The 19,206-nt window shown below is 42.2% G+C and overlaps 1 protein-coding gene across 1 annotated transcript in view; it reads right to left on the bottom strand.

The window, feature by feature from the left end:
* Positions 1-19,206, bottom strand: part of THRA (thyroid hormone receptor alpha) — a 155,149-nt gene that overhangs the window by 48,959 nt on the left and 86,984 nt on the right. Inside the window, exon 2 of the mRNA XM_088474734.1 lies at positions 11,889-12,094. Coding sequence (XP_088330860.1) covers positions 11,889-11,941 — 53 coding nt within the window. The 5' untranslated portion in view covers positions 11,942-12,094. The remainder of the gene's footprint in view (positions 1-11,888; positions 12,095-19,206) is intronic.

The following is a 19,206-nucleotide window of genomic DNA, read 5'->3' as shown; positions in this document are numbered from 1 at the left end:
ACACAAAAGGCATGGAGGGTGTATCTACTTTGCAGCAAATCATGCCATCATGGCCCAGCTGTGTGTTGGTAGGAATTGCGGTATTGCGCAGCAGCAGAAGAGGGGAACATGGCGGCACTGATGCACATCATTACACCACCACACCCCCGGCACTTTCCATTTGGACCTCCTTTCTGTGATCCTATAATCCCACCAAATTACATGTAGACTCATATTCTGGGATACTTTCAAAAGCCAGCACGTGGACGTGCACCCTTTATGGATACTGCTTGCATATTTTGCCATTAAAATTAATGTCATAGATATCATTATACAGTGCAGCATGTGCATCATCCATGTACAGGTACTCTGTAGAATTATACAGTGCAACATGCTCCATATCTGTGTATAGACGGGAGGCAATCGGGAAGCCGACTGCCTAAATACTGTCAGCCGGCTTCCCGACTGCCATTTCCCGGCAAGGGTGAAATGCCAGGCGTCTAGATGTAGACGCCCGCATTTCCCAGACGCCGGGAGACCGGCGCCCGGCATCCCGATCGTAGGGATGCCAGGCGCCGCGAGCGGACAGTCGCGGGGGGGGGGGGGGGGGGTGGGTTAGGTTTATGGCTCCCGGGGGGGGACTTAGGGTTAGGCACCCCCCCAGGGAGGGTTAGGCTAGGGGGAGGGAGGGTTAGGCACCCCCGGGGGGGACTTAGGGTTAGGCACCCCCCCGGGGGACTTAGGTTTAGGCAGCGGGGAAGGGGGTGGTTAGGGTTAGGCACTTAGAGGGGGGATTAGGGTTAGGCACTTGGGGGGGAAGTTAGGGTTAGGCACCCCTAAGGAGGGTTAGGGTTAGGGGGGTTAGATTAGGTTAGTAAATACTTACCTATACACGATCGGGATTTCCAGCGCTGTCAGGCTTCCGCTGCGTCGCACTCTGCTCGTGTCGGGCTGCCGCTGACGGGAATCGAACCCGTCATACTAATTCCGTATAGACAATGAATGCAGCTATACAGGGCAGAAGTCTCATTAGCAGTGTACAGATACTCAGAAGTATATTAGAGATAAGCAGACAGTGCGGTTTTCTCTTTGGGCTAGAAGAGTACTTTTTGCAAACCCATTGTATTTTCATAAATAGTAAATACTCATTATCATTATTCACTGCATCCTGTTCTTTAACTCTGCATAGGTACAATGCAACATGTTCATAATTAGTATCATACTATAGAGTAGCATATATACTAGAACCATTCCTGTTGAGACTATTGCACTTCTCCCTCTGACTTATTGTGTGGGAAAGCTGCAGCTGTGCCTGTCTGGATGGGAACCTATTGTATAACCATACCAACATTCACACACAACCAAAGTAACAAATCAGAATCTCGCTGGAAGTCTACAGTTTAGAGGACTGTGAAATGAGAATTGCTAAAACCCCAATTAGGAAAGACTGAATAGTTTCTGAATACAGGACATTGACAAATATGATGTAATAGCTGGCGAGCAACCAGAATTGTGTATAATCTTTTCTGCTATTTATTCCCTCTTCGTTCCTAGCAACCACTTTATGCATATGTGTTATGTAATATTTTAGAGGAGTTTTTTTATTGTTAATGTCTGTTAACATTTTGGCGTTTTCTACAGTACATATTACTAACTGGGTAGGTAAATTAAGCATAATTTTTATTTGTTCAATTTAATGCTTCTTGATTATATTTTGCTACTATAAATGCATTCTACTATTATTCATCATATTATTAGTTATACATTTATATGCCAATCTGTATGGTGCTTACCTGTATTTAATGCGCACAATGGATGCAGCCCTTTTCTGGGCTATACTAATCAATTCAGCAGGAACCAATCACATTCCAGTAATCAATGCATATAAACCGAATGAGCAATTCCCACATTTATATTGCATGTCCCATACAATGATGGCCACTTGCTACAAAACAATACCACTAAGGGGTGCTGGGCTGTACGTCCTGAGTGCATTTTAAGTTGCCTTGCCCCAGGGTGAACCTCTTTCATTTCAGTTACAAAATATTTAAACTGCTCTTCAGACAAGCAGGTGTATATTACAGGAGTGAAGGAAGTTCATGTTTGATTGAGGCAATAAAACTGCAGTGAACAGTAAAACAATGTACACAGCACAATGGTAGACTGCACCAGGGGCAAAGCAGTTAATATGTGATGTATATGGTGTTCAGAGCGAATCTAATTGGAAGCAGTTTTCTCTATTTCTGAAGCAGGACGTCATTGGCATGTGCATGAGCTGAGATCAGGGAGACAAGGGGAGGGAGGGGGTTCATCTTCTAGTGTAGGCAAATTGCTTTGTTCCTATAAATATGTAATAAGGAAAAAGCTGCAACTTCCCTTTTGTTATTAAGAGATACACAGAGTTATGGGATGTAGTCAGCATCCCAGTGGGCAGGATACAGACGCCGCAATCCCGACAGCGCAGGGATCACGGCTCCTGAATCAGAAGGTAAGCATCAGGGGTTAGGGGAGGGGTTTAGGGTTAGGCAATAGGGGGGGAGGGTTAGGTTTAGGGTGCGGGGGGGGGGGGGGGGAGGTTAGGTTTATGCACCGGGGAGGGAGGGTTAGTGTACTTACCTTTAAGAGAGTCGGGATTCTCACCAGGGGTGTATCTAGGGATCCAAGCTCCCCTGGCAATGTAATGGACTGGTGCCCCTCCCCTATGCAGTGCCCCCAGTAGTAACCCTCCAGTAGCAATCCCCCTATGCTGCATTGCCCCCATTAGTAGCCCCCCTATACAGTGCCACCCGTAGTGGCCACCCCACTAAATTACCTCCAGTAGTGGCCACCCCTATACAGTGCCCCCAGTAGTGGCCACCCCTATACAGTGCCCCCAGTAGTGACCACCTCTATACAGAGCCCCCTGTAGTGGGCACCCCCCCCATAAATTGCCCCCAGTAGCGGCCACCCCCTATTTCAGTGCCCCCCCTCCACACACAAAGAAAAAAAAGAAACTTACCTGATCCTCGCTCCTGAAGCGACCGCCGCTGTCCGCTCAGTCCCGCCCGCTCTTCTCCTGCATAGGAGAGACATCATACTTCATGATGTCTCTCCCATCACATGCTGCAGAGGGAGCCGGAAGACGGAGCTCATTAGTGAGCTCCAGCCGGCTCTCTCCGCGGACGACGCAGCAGCTAATGAGAGTCATGCAGACTCTCATTGGCTGGCTGCTATTACAAACACACAGCCGCTGCTGGCGGCTGCGTGTTTGTAAACTGTGTAGGGCAGACCGCTCTCACTGCGGTCTGCCCTACACTTGTGGGGTCGAGGGACTTGTCCGCCCCTTGGCTACTGGTGGCACACCTGGGTGGCTCCCCCCCTTTGGTCGGCGCCCCTGGCGAGTGGAATACAGATAAACTCCCTTCCCTTTGTTAGATTGTTATGAGTATACAAGAGGTGCCTTGGAAAGTGATAAAGCTGAGAGAGACAAAGTACCAATGAACCAGCTCCTAACTGTAATTTTTCAAACACAGCCTGTAAAGTGACAGTTAAGGTGCCCACACACATAGCGACATTTTACACGATTTGGCCAATTTCGACGAATCGTGACGACGAATTGGATAAAAAAAGTACAAATAATGAGTTTCTACTCTTGATCACGATGCCGATGCGCGTCCCCGCTCGTCGTACCTCGCATCTTCACATCTGCCGTGCTGTAGGGCAGATTAGCCAATCTGGGATACAATGCATTGGCTGCAAGATAGATCTTAAGTCAGATTGGACATTTTTAACTCCACATCGTGACCAAGACTGCCTGGGGAGAGTTCAGGGGAAATCATGTACATCGGCTGATTGGGAGCAAGTCGGTATGTGTGTGGGCACCTTTAGGAGCTGATTGGTTGCTACTTTATCTCTCTCCACTTTACTTTATCACTCTCCAAGGCTTAGTATATCTCCCCCATAGAGTTATATCCCACCCCCACATTGTTATGGGAAAATACACTTATATAGGTATGTACATAATGCAGGTGAGAAAGCTTTAACAGTGGTGGATAAACTTATATTATCATAATAGGGAGAATATTAACTAAAGGGAAGGTTAACTCTGTATTCTGATAACAAGGTGAGATACAATTGTATATGCCCATACTAGGGGAAGACATAGAAGTCTATCTCCCAATAACAAAAGGGGAATATATAATGTACAAACATAATGGAGAGAGTGAAAACTATAGCAGTGGAAGAGATAGCTACAATAAATAAAGCTGGGACAATGACTATGTCAATTCATTCTGCTCTGTGATGTGGTTTGGATTCTAGGTGAAACAAAAAATTATAGCATGAATTCAGTCCAGAACACTTAAGGCCAAATTTTTCTTGAGAATCATACAAAAATCTATAGTCAAACAGTTCTAAAAATGTTGATAATCTTAATGGGTCATACGTAGAAGACTGAGGGGTCTATTTACTAAGCTGTGTTAGGAGATAAAGTGAACGGTGATAAGGTACCAGTAAATCAGCTCCTAACTGCCATGTCACAGGCTGTTTTTGAAAAATGGCAGTTAGGAGCTGATTGGCTGGTACCTTATCACTGTTCACTTTATCTTCTAACACAGCTTAGTAAATAGACCCAATGAGCTCCTACTGGGCACTTTCTTGTCATCCACTGTCCTGTCGTTATGCATCGACTAGTAACTGAAAAGGGCATAAAAGAGTTGGCACACCCGGTAAATACCAGAGTTAGGGGGTGTGTATCAGCATGCGGAGAAAGATAGGTTTCTACATGTCCAAGTCAGCAAAGTTAGTAAGCAAGCCTATCTATATTATGTGTATATGTTATAGCGTGCATTTTATATTTTGTACATGCATGCATCTGTGATTTATTTATGTGCTTTTGTTACATATGTGTACTAAATCACACATCTGAGGACCACATGAGAGGCAGTACAGTTCAGCTTACAGACTGAACAAAGGAATTCCAACAACTGTAACAGAACTGCTGGAGAGTGCAAGAGACTGTCTGTATCTCTAGGCTAGACAGCAACATACAGACGGACACAAACAGTGGAGGACAACAATTGGCAAAGGGGAAGCATGCAGTGCCCAGAGTGGTCAAATGTCCCCCGACTACTGTTATTTACTCTCTTTGCTCCTCTTACCAGTCATTCTTATATCACAAGGCAGCACAGTGCATTCACACAGTCTATGCAGCAGATCAGTTCACCACTGGTTACTTATAAAGATGGATAGCTTATAGTATGGGTAATGTAAACACTGCAAATTTAATGTACAGGATGGTAGGCCAGCCATGACTATAAAATAAAATCTGGGTTACCCATGTGACATAAACTTTAACAATATAAAGCAGCTATAGGGTGCTATTCCATTACCCTAGAAATTTTGGTGCTTGGATTTATAGGAAACTAAGTCTTATCATTTAGATAAAAGATGGGTCTTTCCTGGAAACACCAGGACATGTCAGTGACCTAGACCAAGTACAACTTGTGATGCCTCTAAAGCATATCATGTTGCCCATCAATGTCCTAAAGGCTGCGATCAATGTTCCAGTACATAAGTATACGAATATTTTAAAAGACATGCAAATAAATAGGTATACATTAGATACAGTGGCTACCTTTGCCCAAAGCCGTAACTAGACTTTTTGGTGCCCTGTGCCAGAGAGGGCATTGCCCCCCCCCCCCCGATTTTTTACAAATAGGGACATAAGATAGTGCTCCTGAAAAAGGCCATCGCCCCATGGGGAAGGGCCAGGGAAGAGAGAGGGGGGGGTCAGAAGATGCTGGGGATAAAATATGAGGAAGCTACAAGTGAGAATGATAAAAAACAGGAAAATTGACAGGCCCAAACAGCGCCCCCTGCCCTGCAGTAACCCTGTGCCATGGCACAAGTCGCACCACCCTAGCTACGGCCCTGCCTTTGCCATATACTGTATATGACTACAGGCATACTGCTGGCACTGTCACACAAGGAATGCTTAACCTGTATTGAACGGCTAAACCTTTGTAGATGCCTTCTTGGCAGGGTGGAGGCATTACATGTTAAAATGCCTTCATGTAAATGAATCTAAACCACTATATATCACATCATGTGCCTGTAACACATGGGTACTTATCAGCTTGTGTGATGTCAGACAATGTACCCAGCACAATTCAAACATGTGACCCGACACCAGACCAATTGCTCCCACAGAGAAACACTGCTTTATCACAGCCCAAATCTGCATATCACTACTGACTTGATTATCTGTAAATTACTTCCTACAATTTATCAGTTTAAAAGGCTCAGCTACTACATTTCTACTATAAAACGACACAAAGCTAACGAGTGAAACATCATAAAGTCACAGGACATAATCTTTGCTGGCTCCCATCTCTTCCAAAAGGGAGAAGGGTGACATTAATTTGGTCTCTTTGCTGACGAAAGGAAGTAACTCTAGCATATGGGTGACACATAAGCAGAAAAGAACTAAATGGAGATGACACTACTTACTACACTAGAGGGAGATAGAGAGAAGGGAACTGTGAGATATAGTACCTGCCTGAACACAATGTCTTACAGGAGATCTTGAGCACAGAACCAGACTTCACAAAAAGCAGCTACAGGGAATGGAATCTGTATGTATATCACATCAGCACAAAGACACAAAAGTGCCCAGTAAATGAAGCCAGACAAAAGGAAACATTGGGCCTGGGATATAGAACTTGTTTCAACTAAGACTGAAGGCATAAAGTTGAGACTAGCTTGCATTCCTTCCTCAGGCACCTGTGACTCATCTGGCTATATATTAAAGTATTACACTGAAAGTATAACTTTAAGAAGAGAAAATGTTCCCTGTATATAGGTTCACTTCTTTATGTTGTTGTTACTATGTCTAAAGAGAGCACTCATGTTATGTTAGCATCTGATAAGCACACTATTGCAGGTCACATCAGGGCATGTCTACATGCAAATATGTTGAGAAGACATGCTGTACACACCCTATAAGCAGCAACCTTACACTTTACATCTAGGAAAACAAACAAAAGAGAGCCACCAGGATTCAATATTCTACCCATTTGTAAAGGTGCGAAAACACGGTACGATATCGTTCAACGATAAATCGTTCATATTGTTCATTTTTATGCAACCAATGACCAACAAACGACCAACGATGTGCATTCCCACATGGACGATAACGATATCTATGGTCGTCCGTACATGCAGGCCAACTTGGACAATTACATCACGATGTTCAGAGATGTGGCAGGATGACTTCACTGAAAGATATCTATCATACATATCTCTCAGTGTGTACACCCAACATTGTTTGTCCTGCACTACAGAAAAGTTCAAGGGAAATCGTTCAACGATATCGTTGTTTGTGCAGATCGTACCGTGTGTATGCAGCTTAAGAAAGGACAAATGTTGGGTAGGGTAATTGGCACAATGTGGGTTATGCAATTGTGTGTGAATGGCAGGGGCATGATTGTATTAGAACTCTATAGACATGGAATACTTCAGATGGTACAGTCATAATTATACCTTGGGTACTGCACTGGTCCTCTGCTTAGTAACCATTTCCTCCCAATAGAGAGTTAATCATACATGTGAAATGACCACATTCCACTATTCCTTATCATTCCTTTTGTAGAGAAAGAGAAAACACACAGCAAACATACACACGTATGCATTTTGACTGAAATGGCAATGTTACAGTCAATGAACTTTTCTTTATTGTTGCTGCTCAGTACACCATTCAAAATGGAAATAAAATAAATAAAAAACAACTCAACTGTACAGAGGACAGAACTTATAATCACAACCCACATAATATTCCCAAACCTAGAAGAGTCATGTTTCTCCAACCTGCCCCTTGGAGTTACTGGAGGATAGAGTTGAGCAATATTTGTATGTTCTTCTCAGGGTAGCGCAAGGAACCATGGACTACTCAATCACCACGCCATGATTATTACATATACTATATAGTTGGCAGCTGTTGTTAGTGTAGTTAGTCCATCGAAAGACAGATTGACACAGACAGGGAACAGAGTGCTTGCATTTGTCGTTTGGCATGGTCCCACAGATTACATAAGTCTGTTAAGTGTGCATTTCAGGAAACCCATGAGAGCTGTTTTAGTGAAGTGTGTGGAAGGTAAATAGCATGTGACCAAGATGGGCGCACTGCAGATACTTATTAGCGGACTCTGGTTCCGCAGTGGATGAACGGTTAATGTTCACCTAAAGGCATGTAACTCCTGTACAGAGTCCAAACATACACACACGTGTATATAGCTCTCTGCTCTGGTGCTTCTAGAGCACTAAGTTTGCTGCATCAGCAGAGTGTGCTAGAAGCACCAGAGCAAACAGAGACACCCCAGACAGGAAAGAAGAATTGCACAGGTTGTGACAAGTACTGTCTTTTTAATTTTTGGAATACAACGATGACTAAAGCTGGGTACACATTGGCATATATATTGGCCGATCAATTGATCGGCCAATATATTGTGTGCGCACCGGCCAGTGTGTACAGATGATGTATCTGTGAATGACGTCGTTCACAGACAGATTGAGTTACACAGCTGATGGCAAATATATCTGCACATTGTGCTGTGTATTCGGGCAGAGTCGACCGCCAGTACACTTGCAGCAGAGGCCGCGGGGAGGGGGGCGCAACGCGACCCACAGCTAGATGATGGTTGTTCAGTATGTATGAACAACCATCATCTGCAGATAAATCTTTTAGGTGTGTACTCAGGTCCTTAAAATACAAGCTGTTTCTACAGAGCTAAAATGTTGTAACTTAGATAAACCTATGCAAATATTCCTGTTTTCACTACACAATTTAAAGCAACATTTTTCCTAAATGTACATTCTTTATATGATTTGGTTACTAAACTTTGCAAATGCAACTAGAAAAAAAAATCAAAACAGGGAACTTTGGTGCCTAAAACAATAAGCTTTCAGTGCCAATTCAGAGCAACAAATCAACATGGGAAAAATAGATCAGCCTATATGTTTCTGTGTTGATCCATCATTCTGCATTGGCAGTGAAATCTGGTATATACAGACTAGCTCTAAGGAGTAAACCTAAAAAACAAGCTAACAAAGGTATGGTTTGTTAGGACCACTCAGTAATATGTACTTTGCATGTGGTGCACATGATAATTTTTATTTTTCTAAATGCTGGGCTCTTAAGATCATTAAACCTCCCTATCTACTCCTATGACCCCACACATAACGATGTTGATAGCATAATGGTCTTTAGTGCTTGACTAATTCAGGCAAACTGGCATGGAGCTAAAGGATTTAGAAACCAACCTCATTTTCTAATAGCTCTGCATGATAAACGCACAGGAGATGTGAATAGGGAGAGGACTGAACAACCTACTGTAGCTATGTTAAGAACATGGGACCTCATTCAGAGGCGGTCGCACGGAGCGATTGGACGTAGCGAGCGATGTTTTTTTCCACTGCGCGTGCATGTACCTGGCAGTGTGCGTGCGCAAGCCTGTCTTCCCAACCGCAATCCTCTTGCTCGCTAGTCACTACGAGGTCGTAGCTGTGATTGACATTTCGTGCCGTTTGTGGTTGGTAACAGGGGAAGGTGTTTGTGAACGGGGGTGTGGTGGTGTGGTTGACCTTAAAAAGAGCGTTTTAAGGGCGTGCATATATTTCTGAGCGAGTCATCACACACGTCATCTCGTTGCAATAACGACGCTACTGCTCGCAGAGCTAAGGCTAGCCCAGGGTCTACCTTAAGCATTGCGAGTGTTGGCGATGGTTACTGCCTCAACCGATGTTTGTAGGCAATTAACAATGTAACAGGTGTTAATCGTGCTGACGTAGGTTGCCGCCTGCGACCGACTCTGAATTAGGCTGTAGAGATAGGAGGTGTGCTTTCATTGTTGTGGGTGTTTCCGCGCTTACGATGTGCTTTGCGACTGAGCGCTCGTTTTGCATATTCTCGGTCACTTTGGGTGCAACCGATCGCTCCCGAGCGACGGCCTCTGAATAAGGTCCTTGGTGCTTGTGGGGTGCAGGTGTTGAAATAAAAAAATACAAAACAGGTCAATAGTTTTAGCTGCTGCCACATACAAGGTAATTCTGATCTGGAGATAAGAGACGCACTTCTCAGCTCTGGAAGAACCTTTCACTGTGCTTTGCATGAGGACAGAACTTGTAATTAGAACAGTTCCTTCCTGTTTTTAAATGCAAACAGTTATTTAGATGTTTAAAAAACTCTAAGGTAGATTTATGTGCAAATGACTGGTCTACTTGAATATCCACATGCAATATTAATTAGCAAAAGGATATTTGTACAAAGACCTATCCTATACTGCACTCAGCCCATTATCAGAGATATAAGGATTTACACATACCTTGCACTACATGCTGGCCACTGTTCTTCACAAACATCTCATAACCAATCAGACGCAACATTCTACCGAACTGAACAGTCCCTGGTGAGCAGTATATACAGAAAGACTTGTACAATCCGATTAAGATAAAGATGTGGTGTAATAGGAGCAGTGGTTCCACTACCAAAAATTCAGATGTTCTGGTTTCTACCTTTTTTTTTTTACTGGCTAAAATGGCCATTGCATTCCCTAACAATATTTGCACTTAAAATGCTGTGGTTTATAAATAACACGAAAGCCAACAAAACTAAATACAGAAAAACAAAACTGAACAGAAAATTTTACCTAATTGCTAGGGAAATTTTGCCCTGATCAGAATCAAATTTCCCTGTGTTCAGGAAAAATAAAGAACAATTAAGTGCAAACACTACTGCTGATCATGGTCACATTTCCCTGTAAATGGGGAAAAAAAACTGTCAGTGGACAAACTGAATAAGAGTTATTAGCAACTCTGAATTCAAATGAAAAAGTGTTATTATACTGCTATATAAAACGTGTTTGCAAGAATTTACATCAATGTCATTTTCTTTTAAATTGAGACCAGTTATCTTCACAAACTGTGTTGATACCCATACATTTGTTTTTTTTTTCAACTTGATATAAGTTTTATTAATAACAAAATTCTACAATGCACACATTTTCCAACTTTTGAAGGTGTTTGCTCCGCCTCCTGTATAATCTACACAATCACAAAATTGTGGTTCCTTATCCCAGAACCTCTCGCTGTTGGCTTCTGTAACAAAGTGTGAAGGTTACAGACAATTGTGATACTGACTTAATCAGAGCAGACTGGCATTTATAACCTCAGGTAGCTTGAAAATGGTAAGATGCCAAATGGACATAAGAAACAAGGGCAATAGAATACTGTGTGGGTTTATGTATCAAGCATTGAAAAGCGTGGCAAAGTGGACCAGTGTAGAAGTTGCCCATAGCAACCAATTAGCTCCTACCACCGAGAGGGGCTGTTTGGCGCGACTGAAGCAAAGACGAGTGACATCTGTATAAATTATGATAATCACATACTAACTCACGTTGTTTAACGAGTTTGATAGCTTATTTGGTTTCTGTGGGTTACAGCTTATTTGTGCCTATTCCACCATGATATAATAGAAGCCTTGTTACAGGTTATGTAGCTCTCTTTTTTGCTGAGAAAACAATCTAGCTACATGACTGACATATGCATTAACAAAATGGATTGCATATTAGGTAGAAGCAAGCCACTGGCTGGTACTTTCTATTTCGGTCTTTGCGTATTACAGTTTATGGTAAAGAAAGCCGAGTGGCTACTTACATGTACGCTAATAAATATAACTATACAGAGAAAGCAGGATGTATATCTCAAAGACTCTGGGGCACATGAGGATAGGTTCACAGTCATTCAATCACAGTTACTGACCTAGTTATTAAATAACTTACATTCCAGACATAAAACATGTGCTTTCTTCATAGTTCTCTAGATTGGATATGTGAAAAAAGAAGAAGTAATAAACACAGTGGTGATGTTCTGTTTACCTTTTTTCATCTGGCTCTGACAAGCAGTCCAGCCCGCTAAGATTCTGGTCCATTCAACGTAATTCCATCCAGAACCAATCAGAAGAGACCAAGGCGGGCTCCGCCCTCAGCTGCCCGAGGTTCATGGGACACAGCTGTGCTCACATGGAAGCAGGTCTTACGATTTCCCCGGACAAACCATTTCTACCTCTTTTCCAAAGGGCCCCCTAAAAGACAAAAAAAAAACAAAAGAAAAAAATTATTATTATTATTATTATTATTATTATTATAATTTATTTATATGGCACCACAAGTGTTCCGCAGTGCCTTACAAAGTACAAAAACAAATTGTATACAAGTGACTTACAGAACAATACAATACAGGACATGGATAATATATATTGCTACATTAGCGACCATATCTCCCAGATAAGCAACAGAGCATAAGCAACCAAGTGTTAGGTGCCCTAGTGGTGAGTAAGAAGTAAATTACACTATAGTAAGGAGAAGCTTAAGAGGGTAGCTGGCCCTGCTCGTGAGAGCTTACAATCTAAAAAGGTGGGGGAAGACAAACTGGGTTGACACAGAATTATATTACAATGAAAATGATTTTGGGCCATTGTTAGTGTAAGCGCATGTTTAATTATATATACTTGCACCAACTCACATACAAATTAATTACGGTATAAACACGCAAGTACAGGCAATGCAGAGTGATACGCATTTCAATCACATCTATACCTACAACTGCAGTGGCTGTAATGGGTGTTGAAAGAGAGCATCTCAATATAACTGAGGGCAGTGGCGTCACTGGGGTCAGTGACACCCAGCGCTCCAAATAGTCCACCTGACAACAGGGGGCGTGACCTTGTGGTAAAGGGGTGTGGCCTAGCACTACACCCGTTTTATCACTCTTGGGACATGCCCAGCACTCCTGAAGATGCCAGGCTGCCCTCAAAAACTCTTCCCGCACTGCTGGCTCTTCCTCAGTGACAGATAGCCAGGCGCTGCACAATATCATCACAGTACAGTGCCTGGCTTCTGGTCACTGAGGAGGAGCTGACATTTTGGTGTCACCACCTCGGAGGGTGACACCCGGTGCGGTCCGCACTCCCCTAAAGATGTTACTGACTCAGAACAATGCAGAGCTTGAGTAAATCCAGGCGTATCTTTTAAACCTAGTAAAGGGAAGGTGCAAGTGCACACTGATGATGATGACTAGTAGTAAGCCAAGTGTACACATAGGGAATATGCTCATCGTAATTTTGTACAACTCTGCATATGGGCATATATAAGCAATTTTCTTTGCACAAGATTTGCAAGTAACATACACCGTCCAACATTACATCAGGCCCACATTCTATAAAACATGTCCTTTGTCATTGCATAGATATTGAAGCCGCTCTAGTTACCAACATTGAGCAAACATACAAATCTGCACAAAAGCTTACCAACCAATCAGCTTTTATCTGCCTAGTGCAGATAAGACGATAAAGCAATATTTTATTAGTTGCTAGCAGTGTTAGTGCACCTTTGTGAAATGTTAATGCACAGTCCCCAGGATGTTTATACATTTCAACATGTTTATTATGAGGTGATACTCATTAAAACTATACTGTGCACTATTGTTCAATGTTGTTATATAGTGTTATTGGAATTGTAAGATGCAAATATATGAAATGTATTAATGGGGTTCAGGAAGGCAGCATTCTACACAAATAGGTGAATTTATATAACAAGGACATGCATTTTGAAATTGAAGACTGAAAGGTAACAACGATGGCTATTGTTAAGACAGATCTAAAATACAGAAAATAAATACAAAAATGAAGAAGTATAGACCAGATGAACCAGAAGATTATTTCTGCCATGAAGTACTAGGCTCCTATAATGTTTCAGCACAGAAGCCCCTGACCTCCTTTAGTAGGGAACGATGGCAGAATGAGAACATGCTGCATTCAGCTTCATCAAGCACTGTATGGGGTACTAGCAGAATCTACATAAGCAGAGTTAGGAAAATCACTTTCTTTTCAGGAACATTAGAAGGTAAAAGATTATCTTTAAAAAAATAAAATGGCAGCAGCCCATCTGTTTTAACAAAAACAAGCACGCAGAGAAACAATGGGGGAATCTGTGATAGTCCATTAAAGAAAAGCTGGAGTTATTTGAGAATGACATCATTGTAAGAATGGAATTCTCTGATAACTCCAGGATTAACTATATAATATACTGTACATAAAAATATATCAAAATATGCTGCTAAACATTTAATACAGAGATACACGGTAAGATTTGGGAGCCTATTCATCAACACTAAAATAACATTTTAAGGACATTTTCCTTAATTAAAGTTATTTTAGTATTCATGAAGTATCTCCGCCCGGCGTCTTCCTACGTCGCTCTGTTCCCGCCTCTCACTCCTGTGGCTGCTCTGACACTGTGTTCTCCCAACAGAACAACGTTTTTTTTTCTAAACTGTACTGTGTTCTGCCGGGAGAGCACGTGTCAGCATAGCAGACGGAGCCGGAGGCTGCAGCACGGGCAGGTAAGTCAGGGAAGGGGTGGAGGTGAGCGGAGTGGGGGGTTGGGGGGGCACACAAAATTACCGCAGCTGTAGGCAGTGCTGCCCATGCGCTGGTTTTACAGATGTAACAGCGCATGCGCAGCACAGATTACAGCTGCGGTAAGTTAGAGTAGAGAAGGATAACTATCTATTTCCTGAAAAGCTGCCATCGCAAAAATGACAGCTTTTCGAATTAGATAGTTATGGGAGGAGGAATGATGAATTCCTCCGGTAATTAAGTAGAACTCCATGCGAGTTCTAAACCTAAATACCTCCAGAGAAAGTTTAGGTATGATGAATAAGCCCCTAAGTCACGCACACATAAAAGTACAAGGTTTTGTGAGATGTTGGTGAGAAGTGTTCTTATCACTATGCCACTACTCTGTCATTTCTGCTGAAACCAATAACTGCACTTCTTCCCTCAAACAATAATGCTGGCTCCTTCCTTTAACTCACAGACACCAGCAACCGGGGCTGTCACTAGGGTAGTGCGACCAGTGCCTTAGCCCAGGGCAGGGGGCGCTGTTGGGGCCTGTCAATTTTCCTGTTTAATATCACTCTCACTAGTAGCTTCCTCTACTTTTATGCCCAGCATCTCCTGGCCTCCCCTATCTCTTCCCTGGCCCTTCATTCAGGTGCACTATCATATGTCCCTATTTAAAAAATGAGGAGTGATGGGGGGGGGGGGGGTAGGGTGGTTTTTATCAATGCTCTCTCTTGGCACAGGGCACCAAAAAGTCTAGTTACGGCTCTGCCAGCAACAATACACAGATGTATGGCTCACTTACATGTGACCATGTTGGATGCTGGTCTACTCGGAAAGTAGAGGTCACTAACTATTGTGCTCATGTACTGCACATGAACAGCAGAGGAGCATTGCAAGCTCTGGCTCTGCGCAATATGCTGCATTCCCGAGTTACAATAACCATTATTCTCGATATGTTCATAAAGCTACAACCTCCTTTGTAAACCAATATTCTAGAACAATGTATTAATTGGTAACAAAAATTGCCTGCACCTCCCCCCGGATAACCTCTCTGTTACCCAAGCTATTTCTTTTGTTTTTTAATGGTTCTATTATGTCACTGAGCAGCTTCTCAAATATATGACTGAGACCTCTAAATTAGCCTAGGGTGAATTTCCAGAATAGCAGTAGCAGTCTACATCTGGACTCTAACCGCAATGGGTTTGAACAGTATAATCAGATCAGACCTACAGTAATGCAAATTGCAAAGCAACAGCATAATAGTGTGCAGTGGTCACAAATGCACTTCAAAAGTATTTCTGGGGGAAATTATTGATACAATTCTATCATCTCCTCATTCTATCAACACTTTGAATGCAAATATTCCACAATGTATGTGCTTTTTCTTACTTAAGTAAAATAAAGGCAAATCCATCTGTTGCAATAAAATATTAAAGACAATATTGTAGTTTTGGGAGTGTGAACATGATGAATTAATAAAGCAGTTCTCGCCAAAGAAAAAAAGGGAAATAATCACATAAAGCATGGTCTCTGCACACAGTAAACAATGCTTATAGGTTTTGCATAAATATAATGGAAACCGGCAATAGTTGCATAGGGAGAGATGTATCAAACATTGGAGAGAAAGTGTAGCGAGATAAAGGGGGAGATGCCATTTTTTAAACACAACCTGTAAAATGGCAGTTAGGAGCAGATTGGTTGGTGCTTTATCTCTCTCCACTTTATCTTTCACAAAGCTTTGATACCTATCCCCTACAGTACCAACCAATCAGCTTCTAACTGTATTTTTTTTTTTCAAACACAGCCTATAATATAGCAGTTAGCTGATTGGTCTGTACTCTATCTCTCTCTAAGGTTTGATATATCCCCCCACAGTATTGTGCAATATGTGTTCCTTTAATCTAGATATGAGTGGTTCAGTTCAGCTCGTTTTTTTCCCAAAAAAATTAATGAAAGTTTGGATTTATCTTATTGGCTATCCAAAACACGTGAGAGCCGATAGCCAATAAAATTTGTTTTTCAAATCCGAACTTAACCGAGCCAATACCGAACAGATTATCTCTACTCTAAGCTTGCATTACATTTGCAATCTTTAAGCAGGTCTGGCTTGTGAACATACTTCAACACTGTCATTAGTCCATCAGTGACTTTAATGATGCCTCTACTCCAGCATAACATAAATCTCCCAATAGTGTAGCTGATTTGGTGTCTGAGCCCCACCTTCACCTCTCTCTGGGTCTAATGGGCATATCCCCCTTCACCCCCCCAGGGTGTGAGCATTCGGGGGTCTGCATATGGGCTAACCGCAGAGTCTGCTTTCAACAAAAAGTCTCTGCTGTAACCAGAAAAATATGCGCTGACTGACCTCCCTTCTTCAGGCGGCATGGAAGGAACAGTCATAATATATCACAACGAAGCCCATCCCTCATGCACTGCCACTGGCTTAGGTTGGGGTAGAGTTTCAGTTCAGTTCTATCACAAAATTCAGTTGTAAAGCATGAAAGTTAGCTTTTTTTATATTATCATCAATAACATGATCAGGCACTTCACTGCCACTTGTTGTAGCCAGTCCTTGTTCATCTAAAAATAGATTTTCTGCATCTAAAGAAATCTATTAGAAAAGGGGATGCACAGTGTTGAGATTTAAATTCCTACATAGAAATTAGGCTTTTGTCAGATCACTTTTCTCTCCCTTCATCTCCTCAATCATGAGCAATGAACTCTGGTCCTCTGCCCATGTCGCACACCTGCCAAGGCCCAGTCATGTTGCTTAGCAACCAAGCAGCCTGGACGCCACCAGAGGGATCTGTGAACCCCTTTTGAACATCTGGCACTCTGCCCTCCATGCCTTGTGCCAACCACAAACACAATGAGAGAAGTTAACTCAAATGCTGCCGTTATGGTTAAACTTTGGCATGTGCCAAAATCTGTGCAATAATATCTACATTGACATAAAAAGGCCTGTTCTATGAAGAGATAAGCGAGATATTGATTAACTCAATGCACTACTGCTTTGTATAGCCAACATTTATGGTGATTAGCATGGCAAAATTGCATTGAAAGGAAGCCTAAAGCACACAATGCCTGCAAACAATATTGTGCATAAGTAGTTCTTTCTAACATGACTTGCATCCTAACAAAACATTTAACCTAATTAAAGGCACCACAACCCTGGTTTCCACTGTCCCAGCAATTCTATCATTCTAAACTTTTCCTAGACTTGGCAAATACATTCTGAAGGCATCCGTGTGAATATTTAAAAGATGGGCAGGAGGAGGTACAGACAGTGAAGGAGCCAAGCGGCTTCTCTCTGCCAGACCCACTGGGCTACTGAACAATCTGGCCTCTTTGTAAAGACACTTTGAGGGGGGCAGGAATCCACATGTGGGATAGGGGATTTGGAGAATTATAGAGGAGAGGAGCGAAGGGCACAGAACCCCACATAGAGACTCCTGTCTGTAAGGACTTGAAGCCAACACTTTGTATGGAACAGTGTGAGGAGGGAATGCAAAGGGTTTAACAACTGCTTCTTTTACCTTACAACATCCTGACTATTAGCTGTTCTTATTGACCAAAATACAGGCTATGGCTCCTTCTAAATTAACCATTACACACTTGATACTATATCTGTGTGTTTGGGAGCCCAACAAAATTAAGCAAATGAGAAAATTCGAAAGAAAAAAAAAGTAGCTGTCTATAAGAAGAACTATAATACATATTTTTATTTTTTTTTAAAAAAGCAGATACTCAAAAAAGATATTAGGAGACTGCTATAAGCAGTCATAAATAGCTGCAACCTAATCTGTAGACTCTAACCCTCCTCACTGAAGTGGTGTTCAAAAGCATGAAAACATTATTCTAAATGAAGGTAAATTAAGTTATATTTTGGTGCCAAATTTACTTTAATTTGTACCCAGCTGGCAGCCAACAAGTTCTTAATGAAGGACAATTAGTCGTTTAACTAAAAGGTCTTATCTAGTCACCCAAAAGTCTGAGAAAATAATCCCCTCTGTTCATCAGTTGTACAACTAGAGCGACAAATGACCTGGTTCAAAGTGAGACTTTCTGTGCCGAGTATTTATACAAGATGAATGCAGTCCCTTTGAGTGACAAAAGGAGATATGGTTAAGTCTCTTTTTTTTATGAGAATTGTGCTACCCTATAAAAAATGGCTGCATTCATTTTGTGTAGGTTTCTTTATAGTACACCTTCCATTGTCAAGCTTTTGACAGCTATTATGGCTGGTTTCTAGAAAGAGAGAGGGTTTTTAAAACCAGAGTGGCTAGCTTTGAGTTAACACTTATCTGGGATGGAACAAAAGCATGAATTATGAAGCCCGCCCGCCATTTACCTTCATTGGAGAACTACTTAGATCATGCAGCATGCACTGTAATGTGAAGGGTGGCAGCAGTAAGTTCACCAACAGAAATAAAGCCAAAGAAGTGAACATCATATTGTACTGTGAAAATGTTCTCTTGTACTGTGAAAATGTTCTCGTGGGTACTGAGCACAAGATTGTTCATGAGTAACTGGGGTATAGGAAAGTGTTCACGCTAGGTACCGAAGCTATTCACAGAAGTTCAAAAAACCAATAGGATAGAATTGTCCCTCTTGCACTTGACACGGTACTATAAGGAGGGAATATAGTTCCTGCAGCGTATTGTTACAGGTGAAGAAATGTGGGTGCTTAATGTGGCACCAGAGGCGAAGCAAGCATCCATCACATGAAAGCACGCATTGTCCCCACCTTCAAAAAAATTCAAACCAACTCCATCAGCAAAGAAGGTCAT

The sequence above is a fragment of the Taudactylus pleione genome, unplaced genomic scaffold (assembly GCF_031769625.1).
Source record: "Taudactylus pleione unplaced genomic scaffold, aTauple2 ptg000155l, whole genome shotgun sequence".
In the NCBI taxonomy this organism is placed as follows: domain Eukaryota; kingdom Metazoa; phylum Chordata; class Amphibia; order Anura; family Myobatrachidae; genus Taudactylus; species Taudactylus pleione.
Note: the sequence above shows the minus strand (reverse complement) of the source record. Positions and strands in the feature narration are given on the sequence as shown.